The sequence below is a fragment of the Vigna unguiculata genome, chromosome 10 (assembly GCF_004118075.2).
Source record: "Vigna unguiculata cultivar IT97K-499-35 chromosome 10, ASM411807v1, whole genome shotgun sequence".
Taxonomy (NCBI): Eukaryota; Viridiplantae; Streptophyta; class Magnoliopsida; order Fabales; family Fabaceae; genus Vigna; species Vigna unguiculata.
In genome coordinates this window covers 4,999,178-5,014,040 of record NC_040288.1, presented here as the reverse complement: position 1 = coordinate 5,014,040, position 14,863 = coordinate 4,999,178, and the positions used below count along the sequence as shown (strand labels likewise).

At 32.5% G+C, this 14,863-nt stretch overlaps 1 protein-coding gene across 3 annotated transcripts; it reads left to right on the top strand.

The window, feature by feature from the left end:
• The first annotated feature begins 6,694 nt into the window (after positions 1–6,694).
• LOC114167038 (TMV resistance protein N-like) lies at positions 6,695–12,859 on the top strand. 3 transcript variants are annotated; one of them, XM_028051950.1, is made up of 5 exons: positions 6,695–7,283; positions 8,934–10,035; positions 10,144–10,419; positions 11,103–11,294; positions 12,281–12,859. In XM_028051950.1, exons 1-5 carry the CDS (start codon positions 6,787–6,789, stop codon positions 12,725–12,727), a joined length of 2,514 nt encoding a protein of 837 aa, XP_027907751.1. In that variant the 5' UTR covers positions 6,695–6,786; the 3' UTR covers positions 12,728–12,859. The 3 variants fall into 3 exon arrangements, with proteins under 3 accessions (XP_027907751.1, XP_027907750.1, XP_027907752.1); XM_028051949.1 differs by having other exon boundaries at positions 10,515–11,294; XM_028051951.1 differs by lacking the exon at positions 11,103–11,294.
• The last annotated feature ends 2,004 nt before the right edge of the window (positions 12,860–14,863 follow it).

Below are 14,863 nucleotides of genomic sequence, written 5' to 3'. Positions count from 1 at the left end.
AACTTTGTGATCCCTTACTTTCCATTATGAATGGAAATATGTAGGAGGGATGTCAATCCTTATTGGGTTGACTAAATAAAAATAAAATCATTTCTCAAATAGATTTTCATTTAAAACTACATGGTCTATGATTTTTAATTTTGAATGAAAATACGTAAGAATGAGGTACATTTTTGTTGGGCTCAAAAATTAAAAAAAAATGTTTCTCTTTTATCCTGTTTTCTTATTTGTGGGGAAAATTAAGTATGTTGAAACCACATAATTTTTGTACATTTAATTATAGGTATCGTTTTAGGACGGATGTTGTAGGGTGTTAACAACTTCCTTACATGTAACCGACTCTCGGACCCAAAATCTGGTTTTCGTAGACCTTGTTGTCTTATTTTTTTAGTTTTTTCGTAGTTTTCGAGAATAAACTATGGTGGTGACTCCAAACTCTATTTTTTTTTCAAGTTTTATCTTTGGTTTGTCTTCCCATCGCGATTTCGATTGTGACAATTACTATGATGGAATGAATTAAGTCATACATCATGAGTAGGTTTGCCACACTATGATAAAAATTAAATGCATTTCCAGGAGCTATTATGCCTAAACCACGAGAAAAGCTTGATAGGGAAGTGAGAAAAAAGGTTGAATTGGCTTCTTGTGTGGGTAAGGGATGCTAAGTTTGAAGTAACTCAAGAGTTCACAATGGAAAAGTTTGTGGTTGATCTAAGTAACCATAGTTGCAGTTGTTATTTTTGGGATTTGGTGGACATACCTTTTAGACATGTTGTGGCAACAATTAACTATAAGATAGAAAACCTTGAGAATTATGTTCAGGCATATTACAAAAGAGATGCTTATCAGGCTTGATATGGGCCTCAAATTACCTCATTCAATGGACAACAACTTTGGCCTAAAAGCAAGCAACCATAACTACTCCCACCCATTTATAAAACACCACATGGGAGGCCTAAAAAGCTACGAAGAAGGGAAACTGATGAACATGTTAGTCATTCCAAACTTTCAAAGAAAAATATCATCATTAAGTGTAGCATATATAAGCAATTTGGACATAATATCAGAAGTTGTAGAGAGGGGATGAGAACTAGAAAGGTACAACATCATCTTTTTCATGTTTTTCTAAAAACACAATACTGAATGTAATTTACATACACAATTCACAGGCAAACACATAAAGAACTGCAACTGTGAGTGAATGTAGCAACGCTACAGAACCATCAAACCAAAGCTCGAGTAGTAGAAAGGGATCCACACCAAGAACACATACTAGAAGCACGATTGCACAAGTATTAGGGTCTCAAACAAGTAGTACCATAGCCTCTGCACAACCCATGTGAAATTGAATGGAGCATTTGTCTTTTTTGTTGCCTTTATTTAAGAGTTTCGTAATATCTATGCACTTTTGTACCCCACTAAGGGAGTCTTTGTACCAGTGGGCATAGTTATGGTGGACCACCTTTTTGTTATGTTGCACTAGTTGTGGATTATTGTATTCAATTAAAGGCTATGTGCAAGATCCAGAAAAATTAAATAAATAAATATTTATTTAGTAAATGCGAGGGCGGGAACCCCTAAGTTAATTAATATGGAGAGAGAAGACAAGAAATAATACTAGTTCAAGTGGTTGAGAGTACTTGGTTACTATTAAAGGACTTGGGTTTGAGTCCTTTCTATGACATTAGGGTGTTAATGTAGTTGTTTTATTATTTTAATAATATGTTGGACCATGGGGCATGATAATATAATCCTAGATGCATAGAAATTATCATGAAACATGAATGGGATGGTTGGTTATGCCTTGGCTTGATAATTATGTGGTTGTGTGTTCGAATCTTGACTTATGTGAAATATGTTCCTTTTTGCTACTTCTCTTTTTTTTGGTCATGAATGAGAAGGGTTAGAAACCCTAGCCGCTTTGAGCAGCAGATGGAGGGGCGGGGAAATCATCATAGAATAGCAATTGAATGACCATTAATCTCATTTTAATGTAATTTCGTTTTATCCTTTAAGAAAATTAAAATTGGGGTTGGAAAGGGAGAATAAGAGTGGAATTAGGGGGAGGTAGAGTCCTTTTGGTATATACCAACAACTTACACTGGAAAACTGAGTTGAGAGTGAATTGGGAGGCCTTTTGAAGTGGAAAATAGTGGAGCCAAAGAGGTGGGGTGTGGAAGGACTTGGAATTTCAACGTGAGCAAGGAATCCAGGTTAGGGGGAGCTGTACCACATTCTTAAATTTTAATTACATAAATGTTGATTGTATGAGAAGCATGAATATTTGTTATGCTTTTTTTTCTGGATGGTATTGCATTTTTGGAAATTTTCCAGAAACACCTGACGGGCCTTCAAAGTCGCCAGGTGACTCATGAAGAAATTACCCAATTTCTGGGTTTCTGCTAAGAATCGCTTGGCAGAAATGAACTGCCGTTAGGCGACGAGCGCAAACATGGGCTGTTTTCTCTGTTCTGTGAGTTTTATGGGGAAATTAGGGTCTCGTTTGGGTCTTGTACCTTTGGGGAAAAGTGTTGGTAGACTAATTGTGTGATATGAATATGTGAGTACTACAAAGAAAATTTGCTAAATTCTGCATGTTGAGTGGCTTTAAATTGACCAAAGTAGGTACAATTACGTTGTTTCTCAGATTTTTTTGCACAGTAGGGACCTCCGGGCAGTGGTTTCCTACCTCTAGGCACCAGGTCTCTGGTCTTGTTTCATTGGGCGACTACGGTTTTCTAGTTTGCATAGTTTTTGTAACACTGCGTTTCTCAATTCGTTAACCGTCCGATTTAGCAAAAATTTTGACAGGTGATCCATAACATATTGTTCTTTACCTTGAACGATGGAAATTTGAATTGCAAGTCTGTAGCTAGAGATATATGTTACTCATGATTGTTGGTTTGAATTCCCTAAGAATATGATTAGTATTAGATTATTAAGTGTGCTTACGTGTTAGTATGACCTTGATTGGTGAATGCATATATATATATATATATATATATATATATATGTATATACAATATGTGTGTGTGTGTGATTGATGAGTATGTTTTTTTGTAGTACTTGTTGAGCCCTGCTGAATATATAAATCTATATATGTTAGCTGGAATTTATGATGTTATAAGTGCGTGAAAAAGGCCACTATTGATTATATCAAGATGATCGTGTGTTGCATGATCATGATGGATTTTGGGCAAGTATAGGAACATGATGTCAAGTTAAATTATTGTGATTTGGTACAAAATGCATGGATCAGTTACTGATTTTTATGTCTGTAAGCATGTTTTGGGTTGGATAAGTCTAAGTATGGGATAAGTGTTGTTTGATAGATATGGTTACCTAAATGTGAATGATGAATGTACATGCTTATAAGTGATGAGGATTGAATTATGGTATTAATTGTGTGATTGAAAATTGAACCCTTTTAAGTATAAGAGTATATGTATTAATATTTTGGAGTGAGTGGTTTGTGAAATTGGGTTCATTGGAAACTGAGTTAGAGGATAAAAACCAATAATTGGCATGTCACTGGTATGGTGCCTGGCAGTGCACATTGAACCGCCAAGCGATAGGCCGCAAAGGGAGCATAGGAGAAAAACTCGAGAGCTGGCGCCTGACGAAGTAAGAGGTCCCGCCAGGCGGTGTGTTGTAGAACTAGGCCTGGATAAAAATTCAGTGGGTGGGCGCTTAGAGGCGCCAAGTGTCCTGCCAGGCGTTCTGGAGAGTGATTTCGCCAAGTGACGTGGGTGTTGCGCCAGACAGTTTCATGTGTAGAGTTGGATTGTGAGGGAGGACTCTATACAAGTTTGGATGGAGGCCTTGAGAAGATGACTATTTGAGAGCCATTACGAGTTGTAGCTTGTAATGAGAGGTTAGCACATGGCCATTCGAGGTTGGAGCCTGATGGCATTGGAATTCCAGTGTGAGCGTGCTAGTTGTGGCTAGTACGAATGGTTCACTTGATTGCTCTTCACAATTGTAGCCGGTGAAACTGGTAGTCTCATGATGAATACAGGTTATGGTCCGTATTGTGGAGCTCCATTCGGTGTTACATATTGTAGTCTGTAATTGGATAATTTCCGCTTGTGGACTACAGGTGGGACCTATAGTCGGAGGGGCGAGTTGTCCCTCGTGGCAGCAAGTATCAACTTAAGGATATCATCAAAAGGGTGTAGTCAGAAGGCAGATAATGGAAGAAGTGAATGTTGGGGTATGAGGGTTGTAGTCCTCAAAAGGGGTTAAGTTACCTTCAAATGCTTTGGATGATGGTTTTAGGGTGGAGATTTATTGGAGCATTCATTGAGTTGTGGCTTGGAATGACATCCCTTGAGTTGTGGCTTGGAATGATATACCTTGAGTTGTGGCTCGGGATGGAGGGTAAACACATGGTGATCTCGGGTTGTGGCCTGGTGATATTGGTAACTGGTGTGAGTATGTGAGTTGTGGCTCGTACGGATGGTCTCCATTTGATTGGGCAGCCTTGGGTTATGGCCAGTGATGTTGATAATCTTGTGTCGAGAGTACAAATTATGGTTCGTATTGAGAACTCCACCTGGCGTTATGGATGTGGTACGTAACATGTTAGTCTCGCGTGTGTATCTATGAGTTGTGGCAGGAGAAGATATCTTAAGGTCATCATATGGAGACGTAGAATGTGTATGAACATGATGGTGGTCATGTTTTTTGGTATTGGAGGATAGTGGTTCTTCGATAGGTGTGTGTATGTACTATTTTTTTTTATTATGAGTTATTTATTCTATTAGTTCACCCTATATGCTTATGTTTATTGATGAACATGTAATTCGATACACAGGAGCAGATGATGTCGCAGGTGGAACTGGTGACGCTTAGAGCCGGAGAGGAGCTAGCAGGGGAACATCTTTATGGACTATTTTGTTTTACTCTTTGGTAAACAGTGATTTATTATCAGTTTTGGAATTATGTAAATTGGGAGTTGAATTTATGGATTTTGAATTTCAAGGCATTTAATAAAGTTTTAAACTTTCGCATATTTTGGGAAAAATGTTTTATTTAAATGCGAGATTCTTATGGTTCTTATTTCTTATTTTCTTAAATTAGTAATATTCGACCAAGATATTACGATACAGACCATTTGTTTGATGTACAATATTTTATTCATTTCAATGCTATAGACCACGTTTGTTTTATATAAAGTGTAATTGCTTATTAGGTTGGATATTCGTGGATGCTTTGATATTGGAGTTAATGATGCATTTAAGTATATTTCATTCATTGACTACGCTTTTCATAATTTGGTGTAATGACTTTTATCATGAAACCTCTCTTTTATAATGTGGATGGAGCAATTTTCTTCTGCCTTACAGTCATGTGCTATGTCGTAATTACTGGGAATTACTGATAAAACGTAACGTAATAACAGTTAATTAAAACGTGTATTTTAAAGAGATTTTTATTAGTTATAATTGCATTATTGAGTCCTTCACAAATAAACTAATTTAAAACTAAAGTAAATCATGAATTGCAATACAACTTCTTAGATGGATAATTCATATATCCAACAAACTAAAGTACCATAGGTTTAGTACACCACTGATACAATTTAAAGTACCATATTACTTTGCACTAACCAATATTACAACACTAATTACAATTAATCTTTAACAAAAACAATACAAAAAATAAAAGTGTTAATGCCCACAACACATCAAATAAAAGTAGCATAACTTATCAATTTTCTTCATCAGTACAACCTTATCCTTCTCAAATGAAACTTCATTTTCTTCGGTTTTTGTTTTTACATGACCTTCAATTTCCGATTCTCCTTCATCAACCTATTTAAAATAGTTACAATATGAATTTATCTGCAATATCAAGTAGAAACCATTATGATACCAAACTCAAACAGGGGCTTCGTGAAAACAACACTCCCTTTCATGAGCAACCTCTTTCGTCCTCAGTGTTGTTTAGTAATTGTTCTGCAGCATAACTCACGTGCAAAAAAAATTAATTTTGTTGTTTTATTTTCCATGTGCCAATCAAATCAAACATTAGACATGGCTTAAAACAGGATCCTGACACGTTACTCTGTTGTGAAAAAAATAAATTAACCTCGTTGTTAAAGGTGACTAAATCGCTCAATACTTTGAAGGATGGACGAAAACTAAAACCGCTCGATACTTGAAAGGCAAAAACGTAATTAACCAAAAAAAACTATGTTTTTATTTTAACCCAACACTTGTATAGTTTTCTTTGTACCGTGTTTATTTTGTATTTTTTTAATATGGATTTGGTTTGATTTCTTTTTCCTTTTTCAATAATATGTTTCAAATTTGCTAATATACAAAAAATTGTAATGATATTTAACATGAATCTAAACAAATAAATTGGTGAATTTATGTAAAAAAACATTTTAGAATTAATTATTTAAGTATTTAATAAAATAATTGTCAGCTTTAATATTTATTGAAAGGATGGGCTTGAGAAGGGAGTCATTTTATTTTCTAATTTATTGAAATTTAAATATTTGAGTAAACCAACTAATTTTATTGAAGTGATTAACCCTTTAAGTTTGAAAATCGTCACAAATATTTTTTCTAAACAATTTCGGATCACCATATTTAATTTAGAGACTCAATTAATTTAATTTCTTTTTTACTTCGGATAGCTATTTAGAAATTTCAAAATAATTTAAGCTTTACTAACTCATAAATCAAAAGTGTGGTGGGTCTGTAAGTCATAGATCATCATCTCTCTATTTCGAATCATTGCTTTCTCTCCGAGCCGTTGACCTCAATTCCACCGATGGCATTCGACTCTTCTTCACCATCATCCAAATCCGAACGGATATACGACGTGTTCATCAATTTCAGGGGGGTAGACACCCGCAAGAAGTTCGTTTCTCATCTCCATTCTTCGCTCTCAAAAGCTGGAGTCAAAACGTTCCTTGACGAGGAGAATCTGCTCAAGGGAATGGAGCTGAAAGAACTATTGCGAGCAATTGAAGTGTCTCAGATAGCAATAGTTGTTTTCTCCAAAAGATACGCTGATTCTAGCTGGTGTCTTGAGGAGCTTCAGAAAATCTTTGAGTGCCGCCAAACTTGTGGCCTAAGAGTTGTGCCCGTATTTTACTATGTTGAACCATCCGAAGTTCGTCAGCAGAAGGGTGATTTTGGAGATGCGTTGCGAGCAGCTGCAAGAAGTGGCTATGCAGGAGAACATCTGGAATTCGCGTTGTCGAGTTGGAGACGCACACTCACCGACGCTGCAAATTTGTCTGGGTGGAATCCGAAGGATTGGAGGTAAATCAATCACCACTTCAACTTCGCTATAATTATTTCTATTTTTAGGGTTATTTTAAATTATTTTTAAAAATTATATTTTACCTTTAATCTAAATTTATATTGTTTACTTAATTATAAAATAAGTTAAAATATGTTTTTCAGATGTGAAATGTTTTATATATAACATGAAGATACACAATAGATTATAATATAATTTTGGTTAAATTACTCTTTTGGTCCCTTTATTTGTCAAGAAATTTCAGTTTGGTTCAAGTTTTTCGTTGTTTCAATTTGATCCTCATTTTCTTAAAAATGATTCATTTTGGTCAGTTTGACCAGTTTAAAATCAAAGCCACATGTCAATTTTTGGTTTTTTTAATTTTTTTTAATTTTTTACACGTGTCATGTGTCAAAGTGATTCAATTTGGTCCCTATATTTATTTTCAGTTTCAATTTAGTCCTAATTTTTGTAAAAATAAAGTAATATTGTCCTTTCTTAAATTGACACTAAATTTACTTTTTTATAAATCTTATGGTGATATTTTTACTAAAAGTAACGTTTTTATTAAATATTTCTATAAATATTTTAAATTAACTTTAAATTCTATAAAAAACATTAGACTTTAGTTTTGTTTTGAACTTAAAATTTAGTTCCTAAACTTATGTGTGACAAGTTATTTGATTTTTAATCTTCACTAAGTTTGTATAATATGATACACTTAATGGTTTTATATATGATAACAAAATTGTTAATTTTTAAAATTAAGTTTGGGGTTTAACTTTGTTTAATAATAAAACTAAAAAAAACTTGTTTAAAACTATTTCTACAAATATTTAATAAAATCGTCAATTTTATTAAGAATATTATCATAAGTTGTATACAAAGATTAAATTAAGTGTCAATCTAAAGAGGGACAATATTGCTTCATTTTTTACAAAAGTTGGGACTAAATTAAACTAAAAACAAATATAGGAACCAAATTGAGTCATTTTGACACGTGACACGATTGTGAAGTGACACGTGTAAAAAAAAATAAAAAATAAAAAAAAACCAGAAATTGACACGTGGCGCTGACTTTAACACGGCAAGAACTAAATTGAATCATTTTTAAGAAAATGAGGACCAAATTGAGACAACGAAAAACTTGAGGACCAAATTGAACTTTTTTGACAAATAGAGTATCAAAAGAGTAATTTAACCTATAAGTTTTATGTAGAGTGTTTTACATGATTATAATATAATTTAAAAGAAACATAATTTAAAAAAATAATTTGATAACAAAAAATATATTTAATTCTTATTTTTAATTTAAAACATATATTAAATCTAATTTTTATATAAATTAAAAATCAGATTTAATAAAAGTTTAAGAAAACTAATTTCTATTAATTAATTTTTAAAGTAAATTTGGATGAATCGATGTTTTTTTTTGTGTTTAACTTATCCATTAAATTATATATTAGTTCTCCAATATCCTAGAACCCTTAATCCATTGAAAATTAAATTTAAGAGGTAGTTAAATTTTAGTTAAGGATTAATTTATATACCCAACAAACTACTTTTATGTTTTATGATTTTCTTAACTGAGACATATATTTGAACTTAATGATTTAATTTGGTACTAAGTGACCATTCTGTTTTATCTATAATTATTATTGCACTTGAAGGACTGAAGCTGAGCTAGTGCGTGACATTGTTAACTACGTTATTGCCAATCTTGATTACAATGCCTTGCCTATCACCAAATTTCCTGTTGGATTAGATCATCCGGTGCAAGAAGTGATTAGATTTATTGAAAGAACCAGAAATTCTTGTAAGATAGGGATATGGGGAATGGGAGGATCCGGTAAAACTACGATTGCCAAAACCATCTACAATAAACTTCATCGTTTATTCGAGAATAAAAGTTTCATTGAAAATATTAGAGAAGTTTGTCAAACAGATAGAAGAAGAGGGCTTGTTCGTTTGCAGGAAAAACTTCTTTCTGATATCCTGAAAGTAAAGGTGGAGATACAAAGCAATGGAATCGGACAAGGTATGATTGAGAACAGATTTATTGGAAAAAGGGCGGTCATTGTTCTTGATGATGTGAATAAGTTTGACCAACTACAAGCACTATGCGGAAATACTCAGTGGATGGGTGAAAGAAGCGTAATAATCATTACAACTAGAGATCTACGTTTACTCAAGAGTTTTGAAGTTGATTTTGTTTATGAAATGAAGGAAATGGAAGCAAATGAGTCCCTTGAGCTTTTTTGTAGGCATGCATTCAGAGAAGAAAAACCAAGAGAGGATTTCAAAGAACTTGCAAAAGATGCAGTTGCTTATTGTGGTGGACTACCTCTAGCTCTTGAAGTTCTAGGTTCTTATTTGAGTAAGAGGACAATGATTGAGTGGAGAAGTGTGTTGTCAAAACTAAAAATAAGTCCCAATACCCAAGTCCAAGAGAAACTGAGGATAAGCTTTGACAGTTTATGTGATCAAATGGAAAAGGAAATATTTCTTGATGTATGTTGTGTTTTTATTGGTAAGGACAGAGGGTGTGTCACGGAGGTACTAAATGGTTGTGGACTATTTGCTGATATTGGAATAACTGTCCTCTTAGAGCGTAGCCTCATAAAAGTCGAAAAGAACAACAAACTCAGAATGCATCATTTGCTACAAGACATGGGAAGAGAGATTATTCGCGAAGGTTCAAACAAAGAACCTGGGAAGCGCAGTAGATTATGGTTTCAAGAGGAGGTGCGTGATGTGTTGACAAATAGTACCGTAAGTTTCGAAACTCGAAAGACTTTTCCTTTTCATATGCATTACAGGTGTTGCCTAGCTAACTATTAAGTTTTGTCAATTAATTTTTCGTTGGTCTTTTCATCACAGGGGACAGATGCTATTGAGGGATTGACTCTGAAATTGAATTTAACGAACAGAGAATGCTTTAAAGCTGATGCTTTCGAGGAAATGAGTAGTTTGAGACTGTTGCAACTTCACCATGTAGAACTCACGGGAGATTATGGTTATCTTTCTAAGCAATTGAGATGGATCTATTGGCAAGGGTTTCCTTCAAAATACATACCTGACAACTTTTATCTGGAAGATGCAATTGCAATTAATTTCAAACACAGTAATCTTAGGCAATTGTGGAAAGAACCCAAGGTATGTAGTACATGCCATTTTTCTCTTAAACTAAGGATAACATTTACCATTATTTCCATTTTTTTTCCTTTTTTTTAAATGCTATCTTTTTGTAGGTTTTGTTTATGTTAAAGTTCCTCAATCTTAGTCATTCCAAGTACTTGACTGAAACCCCTAACTTTTCTGGACTACCATATCTTGAAAAGCTCATTCTCAAATATTGTCCAAGTTTGCGCTGTGTACACAAATCGATTGGAGATCTCTGTAAAATTGTGCTGATAAATTTGAAGGATTGTACAAGCCTTAGCAGTCTTCCGAGAGAGATATATAAGTTGAAATCTTTGAAAACTCTCATCCTATCTGGTTGTTCCAAGATTGACACATTGGAAGAAGATATAGTGGAGATGAAATCCTTGACAACTCTAATTGCTGAAAATGCTGTTGCGAAACAAGTGCCCTTTTCAATAGTAAGCTCAAAAAGCATTGGATATCTATTCCCATGTGGGTATGAAGGATTATCCCATGATGTTTTACCTTCTATTATTAGGTCCTGGATGTCACTAACAATGAATCCCCTGTCTTGTATTCATCCGTTATGTGGCATTTCAGCATCTCTAGTTTCCATGAATATGCAAAATATTGATTTGGGTGACCTAGCACCGATCCTTACCAACCTTTTAAATCTTCGAAGTGTTTGGGTGCAGTGTGACACGGAGTTTCAAATAACTAAACAAGTAAGAAAAATTCTGAATGACGTACAAGGGGTACATTTCACTGACTTAGAAATAGCATCCTGTACATCAGAAATTTCAGACAATTCCTTGAGATCTCATTGGATTAGAATTGGAAGCTACCAAGAAGAAGACTTCAATACTCTCAACAAGAGCATAACTAAGGTTCCTTCCTTTTCTATTTGTCTACTTCCCTTCGCTATTAGTTTTAGATATTAATTAAGACAACATGAAATAATCCTAGGTATCTAAAGGAAACTTCAATACTCGCCTTATTTTAGCACCTTTTCCTTTCTATAATAATCACACAGCTTCATTTAAAAATGACTTAAATATTAATTTAGTTCTTATTTTTATTGAGTTTGTTCAATTTGGTTTTATATTATGCACTAGGAAACTGATTTCCATTACTTCCTGCTACTCTTGCTTGGTGTTTCTTGTGATATGAGTTAAGAGATGTTGTTTCTTACTAAAAACGAGTATTGTCTTATGCTTCGTCTGAAAGTAGCATTCTTCTTCATTAGTCCGATTCAGATAGTCTATTTCTTGCTCTTGTATGTTCAAATTTCATGTTGTGAAAGTCATTGTCACTTTTCACGTATAAATACAGCAAAGTGTGGACCCCTCATAAGAAAAAATAATTGAATGTGAAAAAAAGTCCTCTTTTAAGTCCGAAAAGGAGCTCAGAAAGAATAGAGTCGACAGAGAGGAAAGATCAGAGAGAGCCAGAACAAGTGGTTTGGGGTTTTCCTGAGATATTATCTTAAAAGTGAAAAAGAAAGGTGTTCTTCGTTGTATCTTGGTTTGGATTCCAGTTTTCAAGGTGGAGTTGCTCTCTCCCTTGGATTTTGGAAACATTGGTTGAACCTCAAATTGTGTTTACCTCTTTTTTTCTTTGTTAATCTCTTGCATCATTTTTTCGGCATTACGTTCTTGAGTTTGGCTCCTGCATTTCTTTGGTAAGGCGGTTTTGGGTTCCTTTTCCTGCTGGTATAGGTGGATTTCTTGGAGTTTCTTTTCTTTCCCTTTTTTTGCAACAAAAGACGTACATAAATTGATCCTGATGATCTTCAGTTGATTTATATTTAACAAAACTAGGGCCAAATTTGTTTTAATTAAGTACTAATTAAGATATTCTGCTAATGCTGCAGGGATTGGCAGCCAGTGGATCTTGTAATGCTTTTCTTCTAGGAGGTAATTATCCTCTTTTATTGGCCCATACAGGCGAGGGACATTCAGTGGATTTCACTGTGCCTGAGGATTGGGACATGAAGGGAATGGCTTTGTGTTTTGTGTATTTATCAACACCTGAAACCGTAGCAACTAAGTGCCTTATTAGTGTCGTACTGGTTAATTACACAAAGTGCAGCATCCAGATATACAAGCGAGACACGGTCATTTCCTTTAATGATGCAGATTGGCAGGGCATAATATCTCATTTGGAAGCTGGAGACAAGGTGGAGATTTTTCTGTCTTTTAGGAATGAATTGGTGATAAAAAACACAGCTGTCTATCTTCTAAAAAAACCTGTTATGAAGGTTTATAGCAGGAAGAGGAATCTTAAGGATCAAGAAAGCAGCCGGAAGAGACAAGGGTAATAGAGTATTAGAAACATGAAGTTTTTTTTTATAATGACTTATAAATCATCGGAATATAATTGTTAGTAAGTACATAGATAACTAAGTCTTTGTTCATAGAAAATGTGATTTTCTCTTTTTGGATGACAATTATCCATTGATTTTTACCAAATAAATTGTTTTTGCTAGGCAGAGTTAAAAGTCACTCACTGATCTTCAAGTATTAAAAAATGGTTTTTAAGTCTAACTCTCGGTAAAAAAAATTAAATTAGTTTATAAAGTGAAGTTTATACAAACTTATATAATTTATTTTAATTCTATGTAGAATCAGGATTAGTTCAAGGATAAAGAGTAAAACACTCGTTTTAGACTTTAGGCCTCAAGAACAAGAATGCCTAAAAAAAAATCACCACTAATATTTCTTTATTAAATTAATTATAAAATTATGTTTAAGAAAAAAAGACCTCAAATTTTTTTAGTACTAATTAATATACCTTTATTAAACTAATTATAAAATTATATTTAAGATAAAAAAGGTCTCACAAAATAATTTATTACTAATATAGCTCTATTAAATTAATTATAAGTTTATGTTTGGAAAAAAAATTAATTAAATTATTATTAGTCTATGTTAATTTTTATTGATAGTAAAAATTGTAATTAATGAGTTAAAATGTTCTTTTAGTAAATTATAGTTTTGTTTATAAGAGAGAATGATTAGTTATCTTTATTTTCTTATAATCAATCTGGATTCTATTTTCTTCTTTTATCTTTCTAATTTTTTTTACCTCTCCTTATTTTATTTTCTTTTAATTGTCTTTTTTTAGTCCAAATTCTCTATTTGTTTTTTTTTGTGTTGTCCTTTGTTGAATATTAAACATACACTGTATTGGTATTTTAAATATCTTTTTAATATATTTTAAAATCTCAAAATTAGTAGTAATCAATATATTATGAAGGCACAATAGAGGAACAACACAAAAAAACCCATCAAAGAATCCAAAATTGTCTTTTTTCTAGGGTTTTGGAAAATTACATCCCTTAAATCTCTCGAATCTCATGTTGTTCGTGTGTATCAATTTTTTCATCCTCACTTCTGGTTAATATGTTTTTTATTTCTATTTGTGTTGTTGTTATTTTTATTCTATTTTGTATTTGTATTAGAATTAGACATGTGTTTCTTTTGCTTAGTTTTGTTTTTTCGATACATTTAGATTTATAGGTTTTGAGAGTGCATATATCTTGAGGAGAAACTGAATTTTTTTGCAGAACTATTAATTAGATTATGGTTTAATATTTTGGTGGATAATAGATTAATTAGAGCATAATTTAAAGTTAAGTTTTCTATAGAAAAATAATTCAAGTTTAGGAAAAAAAAAGACTTACTATCGAGTTTAGAAGAGCAATATAATTATTTTTATTAATGATTAATCTTAAAATCAACCAACTTTGCAAGTTTGTAAAAAAGTTGAGACTTCAAGATACTGCGAGTCTACCATCGAGTTTATTTTCTTGACAACCAGAACTATGTTTTATTGTTTTAATTCATTCATTTTATATATTTATCGTTAGTAGTGTTTTATATATTATCATTTTTTATTTCATATAAAAATATATAGATATGTCAATTAGAAATTTTGAATTAGGTTATTTAAAAATTAAAAAAAAAGAATTAAGACTTTAATTGCATAAAAAAAACTATAAACAAAAAAGAGCAAATGTCTTGTATATTATGGTTTGTAGATATTTCATTTTTGAAAGAAAAATGCTTAAACCTTGAATTTTTTTTTAAACATGATAATTCGTTGGATATTGATGGATTTGATTTAACTTTAGAATTAAATATCTTAAGGGAAATTATAGGTTTGAAAAATCATAAACCAATTGACATTCTTAATTATATAAAAAGAATAAATTATTTTCTAAATGTATATATAAAACTTATAGAATAATGTTAATAATTTTAGTGTAAGTAGTTTTTGTCGAGAAGAGTTTTTCAAAGTTAAAGATAAATAAAACTTATATAAGATCAACAATATCTCAAGAAAGATTAAATGAATTAGTCCTATTATCTATCGAGATAGAAATGTTAAATGAAATTAATTATGAAAATTTAATAAGTAATTTTACATAAAAAAAGCTTAAAAAATAAATTTT